This window comes from Varanus komodoensis, unplaced genomic scaffold, assembly GCF_004798865.1.
Source record: "Varanus komodoensis strain SLA01 unplaced genomic scaffold, ASM479886v1 scaffold31, whole genome shotgun sequence".
In the NCBI taxonomy this organism is placed as follows: Eukaryota; Metazoa; Chordata; class Lepidosauria; order Squamata; family Varanidae; genus Varanus; species Varanus komodoensis.
In genome coordinates this window covers 8483014-8508039 of record NW_025335780.1, presented here as the reverse complement: position 1 = coordinate 8508039, position 25026 = coordinate 8483014, and the positions used below count along the sequence as shown (strand labels likewise).

At 47.5% G+C, this 25026-nt stretch overlaps 1 protein-coding gene across 1 annotated transcript; it reads right to left on the bottom strand.

Annotated features, from left to right (window-relative positions):
• Nucleotides 1-8837: 8837 nt before the first annotated feature.
• On the bottom strand, nucleotides 8838-24200 carry SLAIN1 (SLAIN motif family member 1). The gene is made up of 4 exons (XM_044437847.1): nucleotides 24140-24200; nucleotides 16488-16643; nucleotides 13695-14010; nucleotides 8838-8913 (listed from the first exon to the last, which is right to left on the bottom strand). Exons 1-4 carry the CDS (start codon nucleotides 24198-24200, stop codon nucleotides 8838-8840), a joined length of 609 nt encoding a protein of 202 aa, XP_044293782.1.
• Between the last annotated feature and the right edge of the window lie 826 nt (nucleotides 24201-25026).

The window sequence follows — 25026 nt, the reverse complement described above, 5'->3', positions numbered from 1 at the left end:
TGAATGACCCAACAACACACTTGCTGCCTCTGCTCTGCTGAACAACCCAGGAATGCCTCAGGATCTGCAAGCCAGCAACTCTGGGTTCCCGAGGAGGAAGGGAGACAGAGTCGACCTGAGGTTTGCTACTGAGGGAAAACACATCGTTCATTCCTCCTTGCAGCTACTGGAACTTGGTGTTCCCATGTCCTATTGGAAGCTGTTTGTGGAAGCAGATGCAGAGCAGAAGTGCTGAGCTGGTAGGCAGCAGGGAGCATAACTATAGGTTGTTTAGCCTATAGTTAGTTCTTTAAAAAAAATTTAAAATATTTTTCTACTAACAAAAAGAAACTAAAAATCATCAATAATCAAAAGCATCAGATCTACTGGGTCAGCCCCCCAGACTTTTTCTTTTTATAGTAATGCATAAACATATCTAAGTCTATGCATAGTCCCATTTCTCTAGCCAGAAATAAAGAGTCCCAAGTTTGATAGAAGTCTGTATCCTCTTTCTCCTTCAGAGACAAAGTCAATCTGTCCATTTCGGCACAGTCCAGGATCTTTTTTAGAATCATTTGGTCGGTAGCCTATAGTTAGTTCTTACATGTGAACCAGCTGGGTCAGTACATGTTACAAAAAAAGAACCCCTCCTCTTCTGTTGGGCTTGTGACCAAAATTTACAGTGGACCATTTACAGAACCAGGATTTCTACTCTGAATTGACTCAGAATAATTAAATAAGAATTAAAGAATAATTAAAAACAGGTTCTGTGAATCCTCAATCTGGACTCACTTGGGAAGTATTTGTGGTATCTATATCTTGTGATTCTCTCCCCACATCAGGGGGAATTGTCTGAATGTGCTAAAAATGCTGCAGCTCAGAGGTGATGGGATTAAAATTGCTGACATTATCCCTTAGTAGTCAAATTTATCTTGCAAAAAATATGGTCATGTGAATTCACCCAAGTGAGATTATTTGGATCTAGCATAATTACCTAATTTGAATTACATAGTTGATTGGAGGTAGATTTATCTACTTGCTGATACACTCTCAAATGTTTATTTTCATGAGGTTGGATCCAGATTTATTCTTACAGTAGTGAGACTTCACTTAGAATGGTCAATTTCTCTCTCTCTCTTTCTCTCTCTCTCTCTCTCTCTCTCACTCTCACACACACACACACACCGCCAAAGGCAACATTCATGACCATCCTCCTTTCCATTTGATCTTCCCAAATCCATGAGCGGCTGAGTGTTGTAAATACACTCTGTTTGTGTTATGACCCAAGAAGTGCCATCATAGATTGGGATCATTGGAAGGATCGAAACTGGATGCGTGAAGCAACCTTCCTCAACCAGTTGTGTTGGACTACAACCTAAGCACCTTTGACCATTGGCCATACTGGCTTGAACTAATGTGAACTGAGGTCTAAAACTTCTGGGGGCAGCAGGTGTGATGTAGCACAAAAGACATGGTGTTTCAAGGGCCCTACTTCTGTTAGAGGTGTGAGGTCTGAGATCTTCCTCCTCTCTCCAGGGAACCCTTAGAGCAAACCTGGAGGCAGTCTAGGCTAAGAGATGGTGAAGGAGCCAAGTGAGCCAGTGAACTTGGGCAGGTTCCCAGATGGAGGATCAGCACCAGCACCCACCCAAGATCTTTTGCTGCCTGAGGTGATGGACGAGCTGGTGCCTCTACTGGATTCCACATACGCAAGAGGAGTCAACGGGCAGGTATCCCATAATCTGTAATATTTATACGCCATCTTTTCTGGCAAGAAACCCACGGTGGCTTCTACGATTTACCTTTTCCTCTCTATCTTATCCACATATCAACCAACTGAGGTTGATTAGGTTGAGAATCAGTGACTGGTCCAAAATCACCCTGTGAGTCTCATGGTCAGGTGAGGGCGAGAAGCTGACTCTCCAGAGTCCCAGTCCAACACTTAACCACTACAGCCCACTGGCCCAGTGCAGTCCCTGCACCAAAGGGTGACAAGTGTCCCTCCACAGCAGGGGATTGGATGCGGTGGCCTTCAGGGCCCCTTCCAACTCTACTGTTCCACGATTCCAAGTCACCTCAGGCTGTGCAGAGAACATAGCTGGGTCCTCCAATGGTGGGGCATGCCAGGGGTTGAGGTTAGGGATGTTGCTGCCACCGTTACACCCACCTTAGCATTTGTAACTTAAGGCACCCACCTCCATTTTGTGATGGTGGGACTGTCTCTGCCTCGGTCAATGCAGCTTGGAACCTCCATGTTTGACCGAAAGCCTCTCCCAGCCCCGGTCTCCCCACACGCTACGATCAACAGCTGAGGCCTTTGAGGGAGGCTCAGAAGGAGCCACAAGAGGCCCTTCCAGCGTAGTCCGCCCTGTGGAATGTTCCCCCTGCTGTGGCTGGACATTTAAACTTACCCAACGGCCGATGGAGCTACTTAGGTCCGGCGTTCTTCACAGATCTACTTTGTACTGAATACTGTTTCAGAGGCGGTTTTTAAATAAACTGCTTCACACTTGTATTATTGTTTCACATGTTCATGGTGTGCACTGTATGTGGTCCTGTTTAGGAACTCTGGCAGCCGCCCAGAGAGCTTCTGCTGTTAGGCAGCATAAAAAAGTAAATAAATAAGTGATGGCACCTTGCCACAACAAGGGGCATCATGGCCATGTGAACCAGCCGGCACACTGGCTCCGCACTGGCCTCGCATCCACAAATCATGGCATTGCAGAGCTGGAAGGGGCCTGCGAGGCCACCAAGTCCGCCTTCCTGCTCAAGGCCAGACGGCAAGTTCGAGCATCTTTGCAATCCCCCAGAAATAGTGTGCCCGGGGCAGAGCTGTCTACTTCCTCATGCTGCCCATTCTTCTTGCAAAGGGTGCCAATATTACCCAATAAGGTGACGTAAGAGGGTGCGCAATTGTTCTGAATTAGATACTTAAGAGGGGAGTGAGGAATTGCCAAAACCAGACCTTTTGTGTTTCCAAGCAAAAGTATGAGCAGGAATAGTTGGAGCACTGCTAGCTCTGTTCCTCTTTGCACACGATTTTTAATTATTCGAGCCCTTGGCACTTCCTGCCACGTATCAGCGTACAATTGCGAGTCTCTGCATCAAAGCACGATGCAGCAACAGCCCGCCGAAAGGGCTGGAGATCCAGATGAGCACAAACTGCGGATAATGCAGGAAAATTCAGTCTATGGTGCCCTCGTGTGTTCAATGGGAGAGTTACCGTTTGCACTGACTGCGTAACAGAGCCATGTGTTCAAACTAGATGAAACGCAAGCGATGTTGTTTAAAATTTAAGCCGTCCTTTATCAGATTAAAAGAAATTAGGCCAGAAATGTCCCTTGCCACTGGGTTTCCACTCCTGGGCCACCAAAGGCAGAGCAACAGACTGCCAAACAGCACGAGTGCGTTGCCCTCCATGAACAAAGCCGAGGGACGAACACCAGCAGCTGGGGCCTTTGCCCCTGCCTCACCCCACTGGGCACTTTGGCCCCGACACAAGACTAAGTGCTGGCAGTTGTCCCTGGGGGGCGGGGGGAACCTGTGGGGTGCCATGGAGGATATGCGGACCTTGACAGGAGGCGAGATGGAGAAATGCCAGCGCCTGCGAAGACGCCCAGGTGAAAACAAACTGGGCCAAAGGCTGCCACAGGTGAGAGCCATGACTGCTACCCAGGGTTTAAACGTGCTGAACCTTCATATGGAACAGAGCTTTATTTATCCAATGGTTTCTGCCAAATTTTAAAAGTATTTATTTGAAATATTTTAATAAATCAGTTAGGTAAAAGGCAGGTAATCCATCTGCTAAAAATCCTTTAATTGGTTCAATGGCCTTGTTCTTTCTCTTTTCACCTGATCAGTCCTGGTATAACTATATGCAAAGGTATTTATTTATTTATTTATTTATTTATTTATTTATTTATTAATTAAAACATTTTTATGCCGCCCCATTCGCCGAAGCCTCAGGGCGGCTTACAACAATATTTAGTCAAGCTAACTTCTTGAAATGGAATCCACTGTTTGCTTGGGGGTCTGAAGAGCTTGCTGAGATTCTTTCGGGCATCCTATTTCATATGAATTTCATTGCAGCCTGACTGTGTCTCAGGGGCTTACACAAAATTTTAGCTACTTGCCTCCAAAGTAATATCCTTTTTCTCCTGCATATTTTTGCTTGCAGCTGCCCAATATACTGTAAATTATACCTGTGTTTTTCTCGTGTTGGTATTGTAAGGAAATTTGGGCACAACTGTGTGAGAAAGCAGCGCACACTAAATAACAATGGGTACTTTTCTGCCTTAGTCTGGCTGCTGCAACCACCCAAAATCAGAGGAGCAGAGGTATCCAGTTGAGGGTGGGGAGAAAACAGAGGTGAGGGTCGTGACGGCGATTTCAGCCACCTCTTGCTTTTGCCTCTGAACATGAGGAGGGGGGACCCCTCGTGCCGCCACAGGATTCTCAGTTCTGTCCTGCTTCACTCGGTCTCCACCTGCAACTCCGGAGGTGCAGCCGCATGGAAAGGACTGCACTGACCGAGCGCTGCAGGGAGGATGCTTTGCTGTCAGAAGACATTCCTAAAATCAGAACTGAAGATCGGTTGATGCCATGGCCATCTAGAATGCACCTAGCCACCATCAAGCCCGACTCCCCCGTGGTCCTTTGCACCTGCATTTTGCATCCTCGTGGTTCTGTGAGTGGATTTTGAGCACCGTCTTCTTCTTTATATGCATAGCAGATGAGAATTCTGCTCGGCGTTTGTGCCTTGGGCCCACGTTATTGGTTTGCTTTTTTGACCAGCTATGTATTTTACTCGTATCTTGTATTTCTACCAAAAAAAAAAAAAAAAAAGGCACTGACTAGCGGCTTCTAGTGACTGTTTCATTACTGGTTTGAAGCGTCTGTGTGTCCCAGGAGCAGGGCATTCTCAGCAGGGAACCCCATTTTGTGGAATCCACTCCCTCCTCCCTAATGCATGCATTCCATTGTTATGAATTTAAAAAAATGGAGACTTTATTTCAGTCTGTATTTTATTAATTGCTAAATAAGGATTTTTCATTCTGCTCATTTTAGAAGTATAACTTAAAATAATAATTTTTATATTTGTATAGTAACAGTTTTCAAACGACCCAATGATCTCTGTATTGTCTATACACATACCTTGAGCCTTGAGAAACATGTTAATGATCCATAAACAAATGAATACATATTGCAACTTCATTTGCATGGAGCAGTTATGTTTCTTAAAAAATAATAGCTTGGCATTTGTTTCGTGGTCTTGCCAGCTGATGTCCTGGCACGTAATTGGTTAGTGGGAGCATGATTATGTAATTCCTACTATCAAGCTATCAATATCCCACACCCTTTCACCCTAAAGGAAAGGATGGATGGGGAGCAGAAGGCAAGTGAGTGGCCCTCAAATGTGGTATTCTCAGAACGAGCACGACGTGGCCCCTTTAGTCATTCCAGAGCTGAGAGGTGTGAGCAGAACTTTTTCTGCTCCATGGATCTCCTCCGCCAGGCCAAGAAGCATGTGTTCCCCAGATGTGGCCCAAATGCAGACACTGCCACTTGTACCGTACTGCTTTAATTCAGACACAGCCAGTTCGGTTCCAGCACAGAACGGTCCTTCTTCTCCCCCTCTCCCTATTTCTTCCAGCTCTCAGTTCCCCATTTTGTTCTTGACAGATACTCTTTACATGGAAATGTAAGTGTTTCACTGGCTGGTTGCTCATTAGATATATAAAACTGCTGGCACACCAAATATTTCGTGACAGGGACACAAAAATGCACAGATATCCACACTCATGCACAGTTGCCACGAAGATGTATTGATTGGTTTGATCTGTAACCTGCCTTCGCACCAAAATACGGCACTTGAGGCAGCTTACAAAAATGATTTAAAATAGCTCTAACAAATGAGCACAATATAATACATTACAGGGATTTTTGGTGTGGCCATTATGAAAAGGCAGGGTATGTTCATCTCAAATAGGTCATCTGTATACCTCAGTTCTTGAAATGGAATGCATTAAGGCTCATACCTTCACCATTTTCAAAGTGGGAGCCACTTTGGCTCCAGAAATGACACCAAAGTCTCTTAAGTACATTAGTTTACTTGATGGAAACTAATTTGTGGTTAAATGGAAAGATTTGTGTCCGTGGTGGGGAAAGAATTGGCCCAGGGGACACAGGCCGTCTAATTTGTCAGATTTCCTGGCAACACCTTGTCAGTTTGAAAACTGTGAAGACTTTTGTTAGCTGTCCTGATCAACTTCTTTAGATCAATTTTTCTTTTAGTTTTATTCTGAGGACTCCGGGCAGGTAGCCAAAGCAAGACCTAAGCAATCAGAATAAAATGTATGCAAGTTCACAGCCATTTCCACTGACCCTTTAAAGGCTCCTCCCACCAGCTAAATATCTGTTTGTAGTTCTCAAATCCTTGGGGTACCTCAGGCTTGTTCGTCTCTCCCTCTTGTGCACAGACAGTGCTGTTTTCACCGTCTGAAGATCAGAGGCAGAACACTGCAGTGGGTAAAAATGCTGGACTGGGGTATCTTTTCCCATTTAGCCATGAAGCTCATGGATGATTTCGGTCCACTCGCTGACTTACCAACCTCACAAGATTGTGCAAGGATAACATGGAAAGGAACAGGAGGAAGAGTATAACCTTGGTTTCCTTGAATTAAAAGGAGGAACAAAACAAAAAAACAACACAACACAGGAAGTGTAAACACAGTGCTGGAGGGGAGCTTTGTGAATACCCTGGACTGATAGAAAGGCAAGCAGTTCAGTCCAAGAAATGAAGCCAAAGCTTTCCCTGGAAGCAAAAAAATGGCAAATCTGAGGCTGTCACATTCTGGGCCCATCACAGCTTGGGGAAGATAATTCTGCCAGGAGAACGTGGAGGCAAAAGAAACTGGAAGGATTCCGTGAGGGAAGCCACAGCCTCCATTTTGCAAGAGCTAAACAGGGCTGCCATGGGTGGGATATCTCATTCCTGCTGTCGTCCTAAGCCAGAGACAACGTGACAGAGCACGACGACAAAAGGTTTCTCTAGCTCCACAGCCAAAAAAGGTTTCAAAAAAGACCCCCAGTGCCAAAACTAAAGCAGCAGATCCGTGTCTGTCGAGAACCCAACGCATGCATGCAGTCCTGTCCGAATATCCAGAAAGCCAGTGCAGAAAACTGGTTAGTGTTGGTCTTGCACACAGAAGACCTCAGAGCTGCGTGACTTTGCCCGGCCGATTTTGCAGGGCTGTTGTGGGGATTATACAGAGTGGAGGGGGGCCACTTGGGTTTCTTGCAAGAGGAAAGAGCATAGGGTATAGAAGTAACAAATGAAATGGAAAAATAAATAAGGCATTCAAAGAATGAGCTGGCTATTGAGACTGATTACTCCAGGGTGCTAAGCTGGCAGCTGGCTCTGCCTTACCCCATGCAATTCCTCTGATCCAGCTTTGATCTCATCACTGCCAGGCTCTACGTTCTACTAAGGAAAGAAAAGTTGTGTGAAGACCAGAAAAAACACCGACTTTCTATTTCCGTGGCACATTCAAGAAGAGCATAATATTGCTGAAATAGATTTCTTTATTTCTGAAACTTTCCAGATCAGTTGAATACAAGTTGTAATCAAGTATTAAAACCATATTCCATAGTAAGAAAGCATTGGTTAGTGCAACTGGAGGCTTTTTTGTTTTTTTGTAAAAGGTCTATCAAAAAAGTTTTGCTTCCGTGAAAACTCATTCATTTTCACCGTACATAATGGCTCATAAACAATGCAATTTTATTCTTTGTAATAAAGTATCCAAACCCGACTGTTTAAAAGATCACTGCACTTTTTCAGTGCAATGCAATTGATGCCCTCTTTATAAATACAATACCGTCATGATAAAAAAATTGATACTGGAACAAGGAGGTGAGAGAACAAGGTTCATGTTGACCCAAAGGCATGGCAGTTTAGGAAATGCTTGCTTAGGGTGTGTTATCACAGCACAAACATACAACATAGCTCTCATACTGCCACGATGGTCCTAAAACGCGACTGAAAGCCATGCCACCCCCAAACTCTAACCATTGGTTGGCACTATCACTCATATCACTGCAGCTAGAACTGGACTGGAGTTTTTAGCATCAGAAGTCACCCATAAGTCCTCTTACTTCTACAGATATGCATGTCTGCCAGCTTCCATAGGCAGATGGGCCTAGCTGGTCTGGGGGAAGATATGCTGAAGATGTATTTAGGTGCCTAAAATATTAGCGTGCCTTGGGGATATTAGCTAAAAGGGGAAAATAAAGACTTATGGCACACGTTCAAAGTACTTCCAATACTCTATGATTCAAGCAAATGTAAAAAAAAATGTGTTAAGTGCAAAGAATCTGCCTCCTTCGAAAGTCTATAAAAGAAATATGGAAGCAGGTCTTATGGGAATCTATTTTGTAAAGTTGCAGGAGAACTCATTAAAATGAGAGAGAGAGAGAGAGAGAGAGAGAGAGAGAGAGAGAGAGAGAGAGAGAGAGAGAGAGAGAGAGAGAGAGATTGAGATTAAAAATTCAAACATTTCATTAGGACAAAGCATTCAGAAGTCACATTTGGCTCCCCAAGTGTGGTCCTTCAGGTACTTTGCGCATGTTTCAAAGAACTCTAAAGAAGACTGCTGCGACATTAATTTGACAACACGGCTGCCCCTCCCGCCACCCCCAGCAATCAGCTAAGTGCAACATGTTTAGTGACCAATGGTAAGGACAGAAGAGGAAGAAACGGCGCCATGTTACCCATCCACCCTTCCACAGTTAGTTACCCAGCCAGCTGGGTAGGAAGGTCTGCATTGTTTCTTGAATGTGGTGCCAGCCAACAGCCAAAGTCAATAGCAGCCGTCTCTCCAGTTGCCGTCCCGCAGAGCACTAAGCGAGGAAAGAGGTTTCGGTGGCTGGAGAAAACTGTTGCAAGAAACAAGCCAGATGTCAGGCAAGGTCAGAAGGTGATGCTAATTGAGCTGAAGGCAGAGCATGGTGTAGACACAGGATTTGGGAGGAATTATGCTCCTTGGGACAGGATGATGCGGCTCACACAACAACAGCCCGTGGGTGAATTGAGGGCTGTTTCCCCCTGAACAAGCAACGCCACCCTGGTTCGCACTGACAACTAGCTAGCACCCACGCGTTGTTAGGCAAATGATGCCTGGAACATTCTGTGGCTGGTCCACAAACCAGTGACGGCCAGACCAAGGTGTATCTACTCCCCACTGCAGCATTTTGTTCACACAGTAGTCAATCAGCCACTATGCAACAGGACCCTCCTGCCATATTCCTCAGCAACTGGCACGCACAGGTATATTCCCTCTGATACTGAACCTAGCAAATAGCCATCTGGATCAGTTGCCATCGATAGATGGGCCTCTCCTCCGTGAAGGTGTCCAAGCAAGCTGTCCAATGTGGTGGCCATCACTGTACCTTATGGAAGTGAGTATCATAGTGCAGCTGTTTGCTGTGTGAAGAAGCGATTTCCCCACCCATCAGCTTAATGGGATGAGCTCAGGCTGCAGCATTATGAGAGCACAAAATACCTTTCTAGCTACGTAGCTTCTCTATGCCATGCATATTTCTTAAAAAGATGGGAAGAATCTCACAGTTGAGCAAGGCTGAAGGGCCAGCAATTTCCATGCCAGCTGACTTATTTCTATGCAAGTCCATCTGCACCGAGCACTAACCCTGCCTCCCCTGTGTGAACAGCTACTTAATTTGCACCTTTCCTGCTCTGCACCTGGAGGCAGGTAAGACCAGAGTGCCTGACTGAGTGCACGACTCTCCCCCATTATAAGAATCAAAGCAAATAAAAAAATCCTCCTGCAAAGAGTAAAAAAGTTATTAGGAAAAGTCTGCAGACCTGCGGGGTTTCCAGGTACATGGATACATTCTTTTTCGTAGGAGAAAACAAAACTATGCACTGTCCACTTGCAGTCTGAAATGGGGCAATTCAGTGACGGTTTTCTTATACAAGGGATCATGTACGTCTAGTTCAGGTCTCCATGTGCCTGTGAAAGGAAGGGCTCTGCCCAGGCATCTCCTGTATTCACGCCGGCAAAGGTGGAGATGACTACAAGAGTTCTTTGTTGACAGCTTCCCAGGGAGAAAACTGCCAACTTGTCTCTGGTGCAGCAGAGGGGGATGGCCCATGGACCAAGGGCCTTTGTGGAGAGCCAGGAAGCCACCGGGCACTAGAAGAAGCCTCTGGGCCAACGCAAAAATACGAGTAACAATGCCCACAGTACCAAAGAACAGAACTCACAATTGCAAATTCTAAATTCCATGGGCTGCACATGCCATACGCAAATTCTGGAAAGACGCCGACCCCACTCCACCTCAGCCCTGCAATGAACTGATCGATGCGGATTATCACTGCATGCAGCCCCCTTGCTCAGGAGCAATTTTTTCTGAGGAAAAGAAACCAGCCCTTCAGAGCAGGCAACGCACTGGGTCCACCTGCAATCTCTGCAAGGCTCTGTCATCTCTGCAAAGCCGCAAAAGAAGCATCGACTATTCAATAATAATGTTAAAAGTACAAGAGGAAGAGGAGGGAAAGGAGGAGATCACACATCCATCCTTCTCTGTGACAAATGCTTAAATGTCTCCTTCTGATGCTTCCTCAAACACGGAACAATCAGCCTTATGGCCATCATTTGTTCAGTTCTGGAATAGGCCCAAATATTTACTTGAGTCAGCCTTCTTTAACTGGTTGCCCTCCAGATGTTTTGGACTACATCCCCATAATTCCTGACCATTAGCCATGCTAGCTGGTGCTGATGGGAACTGGGGTCCAAATTTCTAGAGGTCAACTGGGTTGGGAAGATTGATTTAATCAGAGTCTTCCCTAGCCCAGCTCGGATAGCAGGGCATTTAGGAGATGCTCCTCGTACAATGGGAAACGGAAGCAGAGCCGGATTTAGGGGCAAGCAGCACAGGCTGCCTTGGGCACTGGGCCTGTGGAGGGTGGGCATTATCACAGACTGCCCACACAAGAGCTGAAGCAGACCAGCGCAAGCTGCTCATCTTCCTGGCAATGTGGCAGCCAGGGTCACTGCTGTGCTAAAATTTCAAGGAAATGTATCCTAGTGGTGTCTGTTAAAGGACGCAAGTGGTCAAAAAGATCAGAGTGTCTCTGTGTGAGTTTATACAAAACAAGGTGTCCAGAATGGAGCAGGTATAGGAAAGGGCACAATAAATGCACCTGGTTGGAATTCATGTGGCCAAGAGCTGGCTCTAAAGAAAAGTTTATATTTTTAGATATAGATTCCGAGCTAAAAATTGCACATACAGAGCAGGGAGAGCAGACCACTCAGCAGCTCCCTAGCAAATATATGCGTCCTTCAGAACATATACTAGTCTCTTGCAGAACGTTCTTAGCATGTGCATACTCCAGCCAAAATTTCTGAGATGCTGCTGAGACAGAAAGGGCTTTCTGTTCTTAGGAGCTGCAAAGGTCCAGGTGTTCCAAATTCTCTTTCCAGAGCAGCCTTTCCCAGCTAGATGGCCTCCACATTTTCTGGGCTTCGGTTCCCATCAGCTTCAGTCAGCATGGATCATAGTCAGGAATTTTGAGGGCTGCAATCCTAACTGAGCTGAGGAAGGCTTTCTTGGGGGATTATACGAGTTCAGTGTCAGTTGACATGCTTTGCCAGGTTCAACACCCATATTTCCAGTTAAACGGTCCAAGTTTGCAGATTTCAAGACTGCACTCTAGGGCACACTGTCCAAGGTAGAACAGCAGAAAACAGAACATTTAATTTTCATCTTTGGGCTACTATTGAAAGAAAGATTTAGTGAATTTCCCTGATCAAGCTAAACCATTGTGACTGAATCTGGGCACACGGCTGAGCACTTTGAGTCCTCCTGAAGCGACGCTATTTTTGAGCAGCCCAAGGGGATGCAGGAGCACAGCCTTTGGATTTCACCTTTAATTACAGGAATCTAATATTCAGCAACACTTCATTACCAATCTATCAACACAATTAAAATGGCCGTCGAGTTATTAAATGACTCTTGGCTTAATAAAACTGATCGCTTAATCAAGGTTCTCTCCAAGGGGAAAAAATCAGAGTGCAGGCGCCACAGTGTGCCAGCGGCACGATTAAAAGGATTCAGACCCGTGCGCAGGAATGGAGACGTACCAAAGCAGGCAGAGCCCATCAGCCGTGAGATGCCACGGGTCCATCGAGCCAGCGCAGCTGACTCTAGCCCTTGGCCACCAGGCTTTCCCATCGCCTGCTACACGAAGCTTTTCAAAGGACAATGCCAGGAGTCGGGCTTGCTCTATCATCCACCGGTGAGTGTCCGATCAGTGACAGGCGCCTTACGGTGACCATGAATGGGGGTCCTCCATGAACCCAATGAATCTATCCTGCTGCTGGGAGGGGCTTATTCCTGGCAGACCGCAGGGGAGGGCTGGTTGCAGCCACTTCCTTGCTTTCCTCTTCTGTAAATGCGCTTAAGGTGGATACACGAGAGAGGCTCTGCTCGAGGAGGCAGCCAAATGTTGCTGGGCTCCCTCCTCCATGCAACTCCACACTCACCCTGTTCGGAGAGGGCTGCCGCATGGAGGAGGAGCCCGGGAAGCCTGGGTCCACCACCAGCACGGTGATGCAAGGAGGACCTGGATCCAGCCCAACACTGGAAGGACAGACTAGGCATGCCGCGCATTGCCCAGCACGGCGAGCAGGGGCCGGCGCGAACGGTGGAGCCAAGCGCAGCCCAGCAGCCTGGCCTGGCGGCCTGCCGGGCACACGATGAAGACGCAGCAGGGGGAGCAGCCCCCGGGCCAGCACGCGCGGCATGTTTTCCTCCCCGGAAAGCAGGGTGAGGCATGTCCTGCAAGGGGCCTGCTCGTGCACCAAACTTCTTGCTCCGCTTTGCCTGCAGTAGGTGCCTTCGGGAGGCCAAGTGCAGCACTTTCCCCAGGAGAGGCTGCGGAAGGCTTCCATCACGGGCTCAGCCTGGGGCTCAGACGGTCGTTTCTCAAATGCTGCCTTAACTCACCTGAACCTAAGATGCTTGTGGCTGGCCAGGGATTCATCAAGCAGCTCCTTAAGCTGCTGCTCTGGGTCTGTGGGCTCTGCTTAGCATGAGGGAGACCCAAGAACACCCATGTTGCACCTTCACCATGCAGAGTATCCTGGGGACACCAAGTGGCAAGCAGGCCAGTCCGGTGCGTTTCAATGCCAGGTTGCAGTACAACAAAACGTGGGAACATCAGGTGGGCTGAAGTTGCCCGCTGGGCGTGCTGGCAGTTGCAAGCTTTTTGCTGCCCGAGCTCATCTAGGATCGCAAGCTAGTTGTATTACGTTCACGCACTTAGACCTGGGCCTCTCCAGATGTCGCAGGACCTTAAATCCAGTCATTCCTAACAACTGACCATGCAGAGTGGGGCAGATGGGAGCTTTAGTCCAGCAACAGATGGAGAGGCACCAGGCTTCCTACCACACCCTAAAGCTTATATGCCCACTGCAAACTTAGATTTGCCTTATACCTGGGTGGCAGCTTCCCGTACAAATCTTGGAAAATGTAGTTTGGGGTGGATGTTAAGGATTCTCCCTTAGAACACCCCAAGCCCTCCTCACAGAGCCAAGTGCCCAGGGTCCCCTGGGGAGGGGGTCGCTCGTCAGCCAGCCGTGACGCTTGCGGTGTGGGCACATGCTCGCCTCCTCCTCGGTGGCGTCCGCACTCACCTTCGGATCGGCTGTGCAATTTTGCTCCTGGGAATGCTGCTCCCACCGAGAGCCAGGGAGGGCCGAGGGAGGCCACTGCGAGCGGCGATGCCCGTGCTGGCGGCCTTGCTTGACACCGGGATGCCCGTGCTCAGGTGGAGCTGTAAGGTGCTGCCGGACAAGGGGATGCTGCTGCTGCTGCTGCTGCTGCTGCTGCTGCTGCTGCTCCCCTGAACGGTCGGGCTCACGTAGGCCGTGGCTTTGAGAGGCTGCCGGACGGAAATGGGGAAGTGCCCCACACTGTGGACGCGGTGCTGCAGCTGCCCCGGAGAAGGAACTGGGGAGGCAGAGTGGAAGATACCAGAAGGGTTACACAGCCCTGCAGGGCCAAAGAGTCATGCACTTCGATTCACGCGCTCGGTGCCGCCAGCGAAGTCAGCCGACGCACAGCAAAGCCAGCCTGAAAAACCATCCTGAGCCCTGGAACTCGTTCAGGTCTCCCACTGATGCTTCTGCAGGACACCTCATACTCTGCCCTTCTTCCAGGTTACTCCTTCCCCCAAACCCCTGTGGGTGAGACTAGTCTAAAAGTAAGGATGGAGGAGAAATTCATTCCGTTCACCTTTTCAGGTGAATTTGCCCTCATTTCTTGCTTTCAAACCTTGGTGCGACCAAAGCTCTATTATCCTTGAAACTGCACCACCTGAATGTTGCATCCCTGAGTTCTCCAATCGAACACTGAGTGCAGAACTGATGTACCAAAATGCACACTTCAGGGAAAACAAGTTGGAAAACAAGTTGTATTAGGAGAAGCAGCTTGAAACAATCTGCTTGCTGGGAAAAAATGGATGCACTGGAAGGTGTGTGAACAGGTAGATGCACAAGAACTTTCATGAGAAATTGTTTTTGCTGCTTTTAAGTCTCAAACTGATGTGGAAACAGGGCAAAATGAATTCAAGACTGGGAAAAGGAGACACTGAGATCCGAACTAAGCATTTCTTAGCTTTCTCTACTCTCCTGTAAGTATGTGTGGCCCTGATTCAGATCAAGACCACGGAGCTCCCACCCCCACCACAACTATCTTCCTTCCCCACAATTCCTTCCTACCCACAATTCAAGTGGGTAAAAAAAGCATCATCAGAGTCTATGCAGGGTTGTTATCTTCTTCGTCTTCTTTTTACCTGGCACCGCTTTGCAAGATTGGGGGAATTGCATGAAAGATCTGTCACTCCTGCGGCACCATAGTTCTGATCCAAATCAGAGCTCACAAAATTACCAGAGAGTAAAGAAAGCTAGCACCATCGCTCTACCAATCCAACAAAAGTTTTGTCTGCCCTTGAGATAAGCCCAGATGGATAAGATTTGCCCATCCGTAGCCTATGGATGGTCAGGTCTCCACCAGAATTGGACCAAAGGGCAACAAGAATGCTCCTCAGGGTTATTTATTTGCATGACTGATGGTCTCCCTACAAAGAATCCAGGAATGGTAATCTGCTAAGAGTTCTTCAGTTCCTTAGGTCTACCTGGAGGACTAACATGCAGTTGATTCACCTGATGAAAAGAACTGTAGTCCTCAAAAGCTTATTTATTCATTGAAACCATTTGTATCCCATCCTTCAGCTGAACAAGCTCTCAGAATGGCTCAGACATACTCAGTAAAAACAAGAAAACCCTACTTTGGTGGGGAAAGAATGAGTCCTCAAGAAAGACGTTGGTCTTTAAAGCTGTCACAAGCATTTCTGTTGTTTTCCCTTCACTTTCCTGGGAAGAGGAAACTTTAATTTGATCCCTTTTATATTTATGATGTATATACATCCTAGTAGTAATCATATTTCCCTCCAAGATCTCTGCTTTCTTTCTGGCTGGTTCCTGTGGGCCAGAGTAATTTTTGCTAGAATTTTAAGTCAGGCTGATAATGGCTCTTGACAACCTTCAAAAAGATTGCTTAGTTAGAACACCGCCATTCATGAAATGCGAAATTATATCGGGAACCACATGCTTCACCGCTAAAACAATGACGGCAGACATTTGGTGGCATCTTTTAAATATGGCATGGTTCAGCCTGCCTCTAAGAATCCACGCTAAAGCGCCCAAGGCTTCTTCGGCTCTGCTGCACAGCAGCACTGCTTTTTATTGTATGGCATAAAGTTGATAGGTAAAGCATAGCAAGGCCTCAAGACCTTGAACTGTACACTTGGTTCAAAAAAGGAAGGGGAAGGAGAAGGGGAAGGGAGTTTGAAAGCTTTCTTCCTGCAAAAGGGGAAACAATGCCAAAAACTAAAAATAAATAAGAAATGGAAGTATCAACTCTATGATATCCAGCTGAAAAAGAAACAGTCTCAAGGCCCCCTGTTTTCCCTAATGTATTTTAACACTGGATTGGATTCAGACGTGGGTATACACAACTGGGCTGGTGCAGGTGGGCTTCCACAGACCCTCCCCCCAAAAGCAACTCCTTCAGCTTCCTGAAACTCTAACTAGAGGCTTCAGGCATGGGAGATAACCCTTCTGAGGGGCGAGAGTGGCTGCCATGGGGGCGAGGAAGATCCACCTCCCTGCTGCTCCCTCAACAAACCCTTTCCACAGGCACCGTGCATAATCATGTTTGGATGCCACCACCACCAGCACCCTCCTCCATGTTATCACTTCCCCAACCTTTGGTTCCCAGATATTGTTGAACCACAGCCCCATCATCCCCAGTCACTGCCCATGCTGGAAGGCAATGATGAGGTGGTAGTCCAGCATCATCTGGATGCTCTGAAGTCTTCAAAAAGCTTTCTGTCCCACTGCGAACTAGAAAGATTTCACGCTTACTGCAAGACTGTATCCTTGACATCCCATTACCGGCGCCATGCAAATTGGAATCAAAGCTGAGGCTGTTCCTCACGGTGATCGCAGAGCCAGCCGTGGGGCTGATGGTGGGGGTGCTTGGCATTCGAGCCAAGTTCGGCATGCTCCTTCGGAGTTTGTCTGCAGCAAAAGGAAACCACGCCGTTACTGGGAGAAGCCTGCAGCTGAGCAAAGGCTGCCCAACACCTGTCCAGATACGCCTTCCCAGAACGGGTCAAAGGACCACGGAATGGAGCACTCAGGTTTTCAGTAGCAAACGCTTCTCAGAAAAACCTGGAGCAAAGGAACACAGGTCTAATTATCCCAGTATATGATATTCAAAAGGTCCACCCCTGGAACTGGGATCTATAAGAAGGTAAGTGAGGGAGGAATTATTTCAGTGTCAAAGGAAGATTCCAGACACCCTAACTGGGGAAGTAATGTTTGCTGGAAAACTCCCAAGACGCGGGTTACCAAATATGCTCCAGAACGGTGGAGCTTACTCTGGTGAGGAGCCAGTGCATGTCAATTTCATCCCAGCATCCTTTGTTTTTTATTTACAATTAAGGATGGATGCTTGTTTCTTCTTGTGCCACTCCAGTTACAAGGGTAAGGCCTATTGACTAGCACCATGCTCCCGCAGATGTTACTCACACTGAAAGCCTGTGCCATTTGCCCAGGTCATGTGGCTCTGAAATTCAAAGCCACTGAAGGAATTCAGAACCAGGCCATCAGTGGCTCTAAATTTTGTGTTTGGAAAGGGCTTGGCAACTACCAGTTAGAAAGCAGAGTTCAGCCTAGCTCACGGTTAGCGCAGTCCGCAGTCTTACTCGGCTCATCGTTAGCTCACCTCGGTGCCAGCAGTCCTCGGTCTCCCTTACTTCCGGTTTTCGCCGCCCTGCCCTTCCCCAGGCTTGCCTTGTGAGGGGAATAGTGTCCAATGGAAATGCTGCAACGTGGACTCCATGCTTGCAGCAACTTAACTTTGGCAGTGAAAACACGGCAAGGCAGCCTACACAACGGCCGACCAAGACAAATGCACCCTGCCGGTCAAACACTGATGCCAGGGCCAGGTCCAAGGTTCCGGGGGCCCTTGGGCAAGACAGCCTCCATGGGCCCCCTCAATCGGTGGGTCCACCTTCCCCCCTCCCTCTCACCAGCTGCTCTTGCTCCTCACCCTCTTTCTCCTCATCGCTCCCACCTGCTTGCCAGACAGGTAGTCACTGATCAAGTGGGCAGTGGCATCTCCTCTTCCCCCTTCTCACCACCTCCCTTATTTGGGCTAGAGTGAGACGCCAGTGCAGAGTCAGGCTGCAATGGTAAAGCAGAGCAGCTCTGATCATGGGGCCTCTGCTGGGATGCAAACACCCAGCAGTTGTCCCACCGTGCCTGCACTGATGCCAGTGCTCACGGGGGCTTCTGGGTGTCTCATTTCACAGCTCCAAGCCAACGCTGCAAACACGAATACGGATCCATCGCAGACGGTTGGTGTGCTCTCCCGTTTGGTGGGCTGCTAGCCATAAGCCAAGGGGACGCACCTTTTGTGCGTCGATCAGCGATACTCTCTAAGACCCTCCTACAGTTGCCAATCTGTAGCTGGCTTTCCACCACGCGCAGGCTTGTCTTACCCTGACGTAAGCTATGTGCCTGGGCTGTGCAACCGCAAAGCTGTGCACACTATAAATATGCATGCGATTTTAAATCACAGCACGTTTGCTTTCCCAAGAGAAGTTGACAACCTTTGTCTCCGCTGTCAAGCATTTCAGTGCCAACTACAGCAGAGTGCCAGGAAGCAGTCCGTGCTGCTCAAGAGAAATGGTTCCTAGGAGGTTCAGCAGATTTGGCTCGATTTATTTAGGCTAGGAAAAACCAAATGAGCCGATGGGGTGCGGAACTGATTAGCAAAGGAAGAGAAGCTATGAGAGCACCGTGAAGCCTCCATGGGCAAAGACCCTGAATTTCTGAGCACTACATGATGGGGCCAAACACAAAAGCAATGCCACTGTTTTCATGTTCCACTTGAGCACCTCTGGCAGCCTCTGGCTGACTGCTAATGCCAAGCCAGCCCTGGCACAAAGCCGGTGAAGGATGAAGCCAGGAAAATGTGTTGGGATCGTGCGGCAAGTCTGTTCAATGGGCTGAACCAAGCAGGAGGAGGACACGGCCGGCAGCCAAGTATTTTGGGTCAGCACTGGCCACCAGAAAGAGAATGCTGGAGCAAATGAACATTGAAAGGGGGGCAGTGAGAAGCACGGGGTAATGGCAAGGCGAGAGAGGAAAAACAGCTTCCAGAACGTGGACACTTCTATTCCAGATTTATCCAACACAACAACAAAATATTCAAAGCCATTCTTGCTGACCAATCACAGTTTCATGTTGCCTTGTTTTAAAGGGATTGTTTCTATTTGTTTATCTGTTTTAGCTTTCACCACTCAACAATATGCCTAGATATGGGGCATTGTATTTGTTATTTGTGTTTACTTATAATAAGTTCAGAGACATTCCTGTACTCCAGGATAACCCTGTAAATTATCATGGTTATCATTCATTGTTATCACCATATATAGAAAAATATATAGAGCACTTTAGGGTGTTAAATGTACTTTGCATATATGATCACAAGTATCTTCAGATTAGTTTGTATCACAGGATCCCAATAATAATAATAATAATAATAATAATAATAATAATAATAATTTGTTTCATGTGTACTGCATACAAAAGCATTTCTTTAATAAGGATAGTCTACTTCAGTTATTTTCTGACAGCTCAATACAGCTACTGCTTTGTTCAAATGTATGTTTGTCAATGCCCAGAAGTTGCTTCTTTCTGAGTTAGAGATTCCTTCTTGCTGCTCTGTGCCATCGGGGTGTCTCCAGCTTATGTGGCCCTATGAATAAATGCCCCCCAAAAGGCTTCTCCTTGACAGCCCTGCTCAGTTCTTGTACATTTTATTATTTATTTATTTATTAAAACATTTTTATGCCGCCCCATTCGCCGAAGCCTCGGGGCGGCTTACAACATAGATAAAACAAGTTAAAATCCATATAAAATAATCTTAATTAAAACTCACATTATAAAATAAGCCGCCCTGGCCAGATAAAATTCAATTGTATTTAGCATTTAAAATGTTGCTTAAATAAAAAGGTCTTAGCCTGGCGCCGAAAAACAAATAACGACGGCGCCAGGCGGACCTCTCTGGGGAGCGCATTCCATAACTTAGGCGCCACCGCTGAGAAAGCCCTTCTCCGAGTAGCCACCCTCCTAATTTCTCTCACGGAGGGCTCCCGGAGAAGGGCCTCTCCCGCCGATCTCAGGGGGCGACTGGGCAAATATGGATGTAAGCGCTCCTTCAGGTAACCAGGACCCAAGCCGTTTCAAGGCTGTGGCATCTTCTGTGGAGTCAATCCATCCTGCATGTGGGCTTTCTCCTCTTCCTCTCCCTTCCACTTTCCCTAGCATTATTGTCTTCCCTGGTGAGTCTTGTGTTCTCATGATGTGTCCAAAGTGTGATAGCCTCAACTTTTGCTGCTCCAGGGGGGATCTGAAATGCTTGGCAGAGTAGGAGTGCGAAAGAATAGACAGACATTCCAACACTCTGACAAGTCACAAACAAATTTACAGAGTGTGACATTTCCTGAAATCCTTGCCTTCTCGAGCTGGGCACAAAGTACACCTCATTTTCAGGAAATTTTAGGGAACATTCTGGATTGATTTGATCTGGAACCCACTTGTGATTGGGAAAACAATTGTGTGAATGAACTTGACCCCGATCTCCAGTGAAGCTTCCTTACTCTTGATGATCTTTTCTAGTTCCTTCCTTGCTATCCTTTCAAGTCTCAGCCTTCTTTGAATTCCCTGACCGCAGTCTCCCTTTGAATTGATGACTGAGCCAAGATATGCCAAATTTTTCACAATTTATTAACTGTTGAGCTTCAAAGTTGTGTCATTCTTCCATAATCCTGATTTTTGTTTTCTTAAATATTTTCTCAGTTGCAGTTCTGTGTTGGTGCTTTCTCTTTCCACTTTCATCATCAGGTTATTATACAGATAACTGTTGCACTGGAATAGTCTTTAATATTCACTGTTGTGCATGCTTTTTAAAATTATCCATCTGTTTCATGGAAATTAACAAATGGAAGGAGAAGGGGATTCTCTGTGCCCTTTTGACAACTAAAAGGCTGCTCATTACAAAATTGGAAGGATAAATTTTCACTCCTATAATGCAACATACTGGGGAGCTGCAGTGCTTTTGATCTATGATCAGGTCTGGATGCCAACTTGCTATTTAATCCACTTTCTTGAAGCCTATATATAACAGCTAGAGAGTTGTATGCATTTCAAACAAATTCATCTGCATGTACTGAATAAGGGTTTCTTTTGATGAAGAGATTGGGTGCCTGAGATCAACATGGCAGATTCCTGCCTTCCCACTGGAGTGGTCCAGAAGGGGGACCCTTGCTTTATTGCACACTAACATTTGGGGTTGGTACAGAAGACCTTTCAAGGATTCTGCTCAACCCTTTGATTCTTCCCAGCTCTTCTACAGGGAATGATTTCTGTGATTATGGGTGGTCAAACCTGCTGGAGAGACCTTGCTTGGTCATGTTGTGAGGTCAGCAGATTGCAATCAGTTCAGCTGCTGTTTTTATGAATGGGCCAGAAAGGCGGGGAGATACATCCCCTTGCTTCTCCTTCTCCCACAGAATGTGCTATCAGAAACTGGGTGAGAAGAAACAGCTCAGCTTCACTTTGAAGGCAGTTCCAACCTGTAGCCATTCCAGTGTAAAGGCACAAGAGAAATGTGAATCGAGGACTTGCTGGTTCACATCTCCATCTCCTGGATGCTATCAAACACTTAGCACAGATTAACAACATGTGATCTCAGGGAGATGCTGCCCAATTTCATTTAGTGTGATAAAAAGAGGCTCCAGGTTGGCCATGCCTAACCTACTGTACTTGAATATTGTCTTGAATAAGATCTTGTCAAAAGTTCATTCTATGTACTCGAGCAGACATATGACTACACAATCACAAGGGAATGCTAAACAAAGTCAGCTGATAAGCAGTGTAGACTGAAGGCAGACTCTAAAAATCCTACTAAATTTTAATGTTGATAAGGAAAAAGGACAGCTGAGAAGGTAAAAGATCTCTTGGTAAGGAAAGAAAATGGAATCTCAAAAGTTATAACCTGTGATTTTTGAGAGATTCCATACTGCAGTGTAGCATCTCCAGTTCATAGTGATCGAGGCTTTAAGTCTCCTCATAGTGGAATCCTGGCTCCTCAATGATGCTTGAGGCATTTGATCTTTGAAAACTTTGATGCAAACTGACCTCATTTGCACTTCCCAAACCAGCGTACACATCAGAACATCAATATCCTTAGCAAGTTTACATTTCTTCAAATTTTACATTGCAGTCCTTGGCACCAAAACCACAGCAAAATGCTTTGTTATTTTTTAATTGAAAAATAATGACTTAAATGTGTACTTCAAGACAGATTATGCTTAGAAGGTGCATTTTGTGAGATGATGTGTCAAAAGATAAGTATTTAAATATTATGAATTTGTCTGGGGAGATTCCAGGCTGAGAGGCAGACAAAAGAAATCCAGAGGTATAAAGACACCCACCCCACCTTACCTCCATTAAGCCTGTTTGGTTGCGACTCCAGAGGAATTGGGGCTTGAGTAGGACAGCACTGTTGCTGCTGATAGTTATTCGAGGGGAAATATGGCGAAGTCGGGCTTCTCCTGCAGTCCCGTATGCTGGAGAAAGTCTGCGAATGGGGAATCCCTCTTTGGAACGGGGAGCAACGCGTCAGTCGAGGCTGCGGAGGCGGGAGGTGGTCGAATTCTTCCTCCTCGTCCTCCAGGCTGTAGCGATCGCACTCCTGATCACTGCTTGACCCTTTCTTGCTCGAATGGAGAGACACGCCGGAGCTGTTTCTCGACACGCAGGCTGACGTCGAAGCGTAGTCTTGCCTCAGGCCTGCAGAACGGAGGAGGAGGAGGTCAGCAAGCCAAGGGGACAACCTCTCTAACGCCAGCCTGGCTTTCGCAGCGTGCTATGAAGCCGCTCTGTGAATTCCTCTCATGTCTGCAAGACACACGGCACATGGAACGACAGCACTAGAAAGCTGGCAGGTGCAACTGGGCAGGCGGGAGGCAGAAAAGCCGTGAACCTACAGCTGTATCAGAAATTTACAGTTGAATCAACATAATTCTGCAAAGGATGTCAGTATGGGATAGAGATGCATGGGTTTTGTTATACCATTGTATGTTTCAGGGACCGTCAGAAATTTGTTCCACTGTCCATTTGTGGATGGAATTGGATGTTTTTAAAGGGGTGTACATGACTTGTGTTTCTGTTAGGAAATGCGTGCATGCAGTAATATGTACTTGCAGAAAAACCCCACAAAAGTTTTTAAAAAGTAGTCTGAAGTCAGCAGAATCACGGGGTTCAGAAAAACCCAGTCCACTGCAGAAGCTGCAGGTCAGAGAAACCCTGATTCAGTTGAATTCCCTGGGGATTTCTCCAGCAGCCCTAGCGTGTTTATCCATGCTGTATTTTCAGCAGCTGGCCTTCTCTGCTGTGACACTCAGACTATGGGTTTCAACACTAAGACGCTCTAACTGGTCCCTTCTCTGATTGCTCCCTGCTGCATTATGGAAGACTAGATACACAGCTTCTGGCTGCAAGTGCTAGTCTAGTCGATACCGGTAGCAAGATGTCCTGTGTCAGCAGAAAGTATAAACGTGAGGACAGGGAGAGCACGTGCCCTACCCTGGAGGCTCTGCATCCGATTGAGCAGGCTGGAAAATCAAGGTTCTCAACTGTGTGGAGAACCTCCCGAGATCAAGGAAGGCTCTCTTCAGAAGGTTGCCCTCCATAAGTACAGAACAATCAAAATGCATGAGGATCGGGGGCGGGGGTGCTGGCGGGCTCCCTCTTTCCATGCATTTATGTGCACGGAAATATGTCACCATGCAACATGTATGAGGGCCTTTTGAAATGCTCCTTATGCAGTGTTATTCTCCTCCTTATCTTCCAGCCTCTTCACTCCTGAAATCTCCACCACAGCTCCTGAGTGCCCCACCCACTCCCTGCTCGATGCCACTGGCTGAGTTCTGCTTTTAGAAGTGGAGTCTGTCCTCTGCACAGAAGACTTAATCAGATTCAGGAGCTGGTGCTCGGGGGAAAGAGGGATGCCTCAGAACTGGAATTCAAAGCCCCCTGAAAAGGCTTTTGTTAAATGAAGCGCCTTCACATTTCTCCGGATGGCGTGGACTTCTGCATGGCAAACCCATGGTGCAGATCAGAGAATCTTTCACAATAGGCACTTTCTGCCTCTATGTGCAATTGACCTGCAACCCACTTGACCCCAGATTAGGCTCCCTCTGCACAGTCCATCATCCAGTGCCAAAGATGGCATGCTACTGAACTACAGAAGGCCAGCAATTTGGGAAGGAATGTCCCAATATAAGGGCTCAGATTCTGAACAGAATCATCTGTTAATGCTCCAAAAACTCTCCTCCTCCAACAACTGCATGCAGTTAGGACCAAGCACTTTTCCCCAAGAGTGAAAGCCGCAACAGGCCTTGTTAGAGGAAGGAGAAGGGGAAGCAGGGACAGCCTACTCTCTTCCTGCAGCCGAGCCATGATCTGGACGTCCGTGAGGTCCTGCAGCTTGTACCCCATGGAGATGGAGTCGTCTTCGAGTTCCGAGGTGCTCAGTTCACTGTCGATGGAAGACTGAGGGCTGAGCGGGGAGCTCCTCGACATCCCACCTGTGAAAGAGCCACACAGTGAAGCCCCTTCGCCATGGAAGTGCGGGGCGAGCGCTCGCCTTCCAGAGCAGCACGTCAGGCTCATGCATTCACAACCGAGCTCGCCGCGCCAGCGCCAGCCTGACTCGGCACTTGGTTCTCTCCTTCAGCATCGCTGCGTTCTGTACGGTTTAAAGGGCACCTTTGCCACTGACTCATCAGCAGGCAGCCCCGCTGCATTCTCTGGGGCATCCCTGGGGAAAAGGACGTGCATGACTGCAGCCTATTTAAAAATGCCCTTCTGGTGCTTTGCGGCACGATCCAAGGGGGATCCTGCCGAGTCTCTGGACCGGAGGATCGTGGGCATCCTATGTGCGCTGGAAGGAGGCAGAGGTGACCCTGCCCTGCAAGTCAGCAGGCACGCTGTGGCTGTTTGGACAGGGAGGGAAAGAGACGGGAGCACTGCCAGGATACCTGGTCTCCTGCCCTCCCCACCCACCAGGAAGCCCCTGTTCTCCTTCTCTGTGAGCTAGGTTGGCTCTTTTGGTGCTCTTTTCTCCTCCGGATCTGGAGCTCCAAAGATCGTGATGGCCCCCTAACCCTATCTAGGGGTCACAGGATGGCGCCGCCCATAAATTCAGCATGGAGGAGAATAATGAGAGCAGGCCTGAAAGCGGGATCCCATGCTGCAGCGAGTGAGGAATCCTGCTTCAGGGAGGGAACCTATCTTAGTTCCCTCCCCAGACTCCGAGCCCCTT

Coding starts and splice junctions, on each gene's coding strand:
- SLAIN1 (XM_044437847.1), bottom strand. CDS start 24,200: ATGGGGTACAAGCTGCAGGACCTCACGGACGTCCAGATCATGGCTCGG. Junction 16,644..24,139: donor GGCTCGGCTGCAGGAAGAGA/GTAGGCTGTCCC, acceptor CTTTTGCTGCAG/ACAAACTCCGAAGGAGCATG. Junction 14,011..16,487: donor GTCAAGGATACAGTCTTGCA/GTAAGCGTGAAA, acceptor CTGCCTCCCCAG/TTCCTTCTCCGGGGCAGCTG.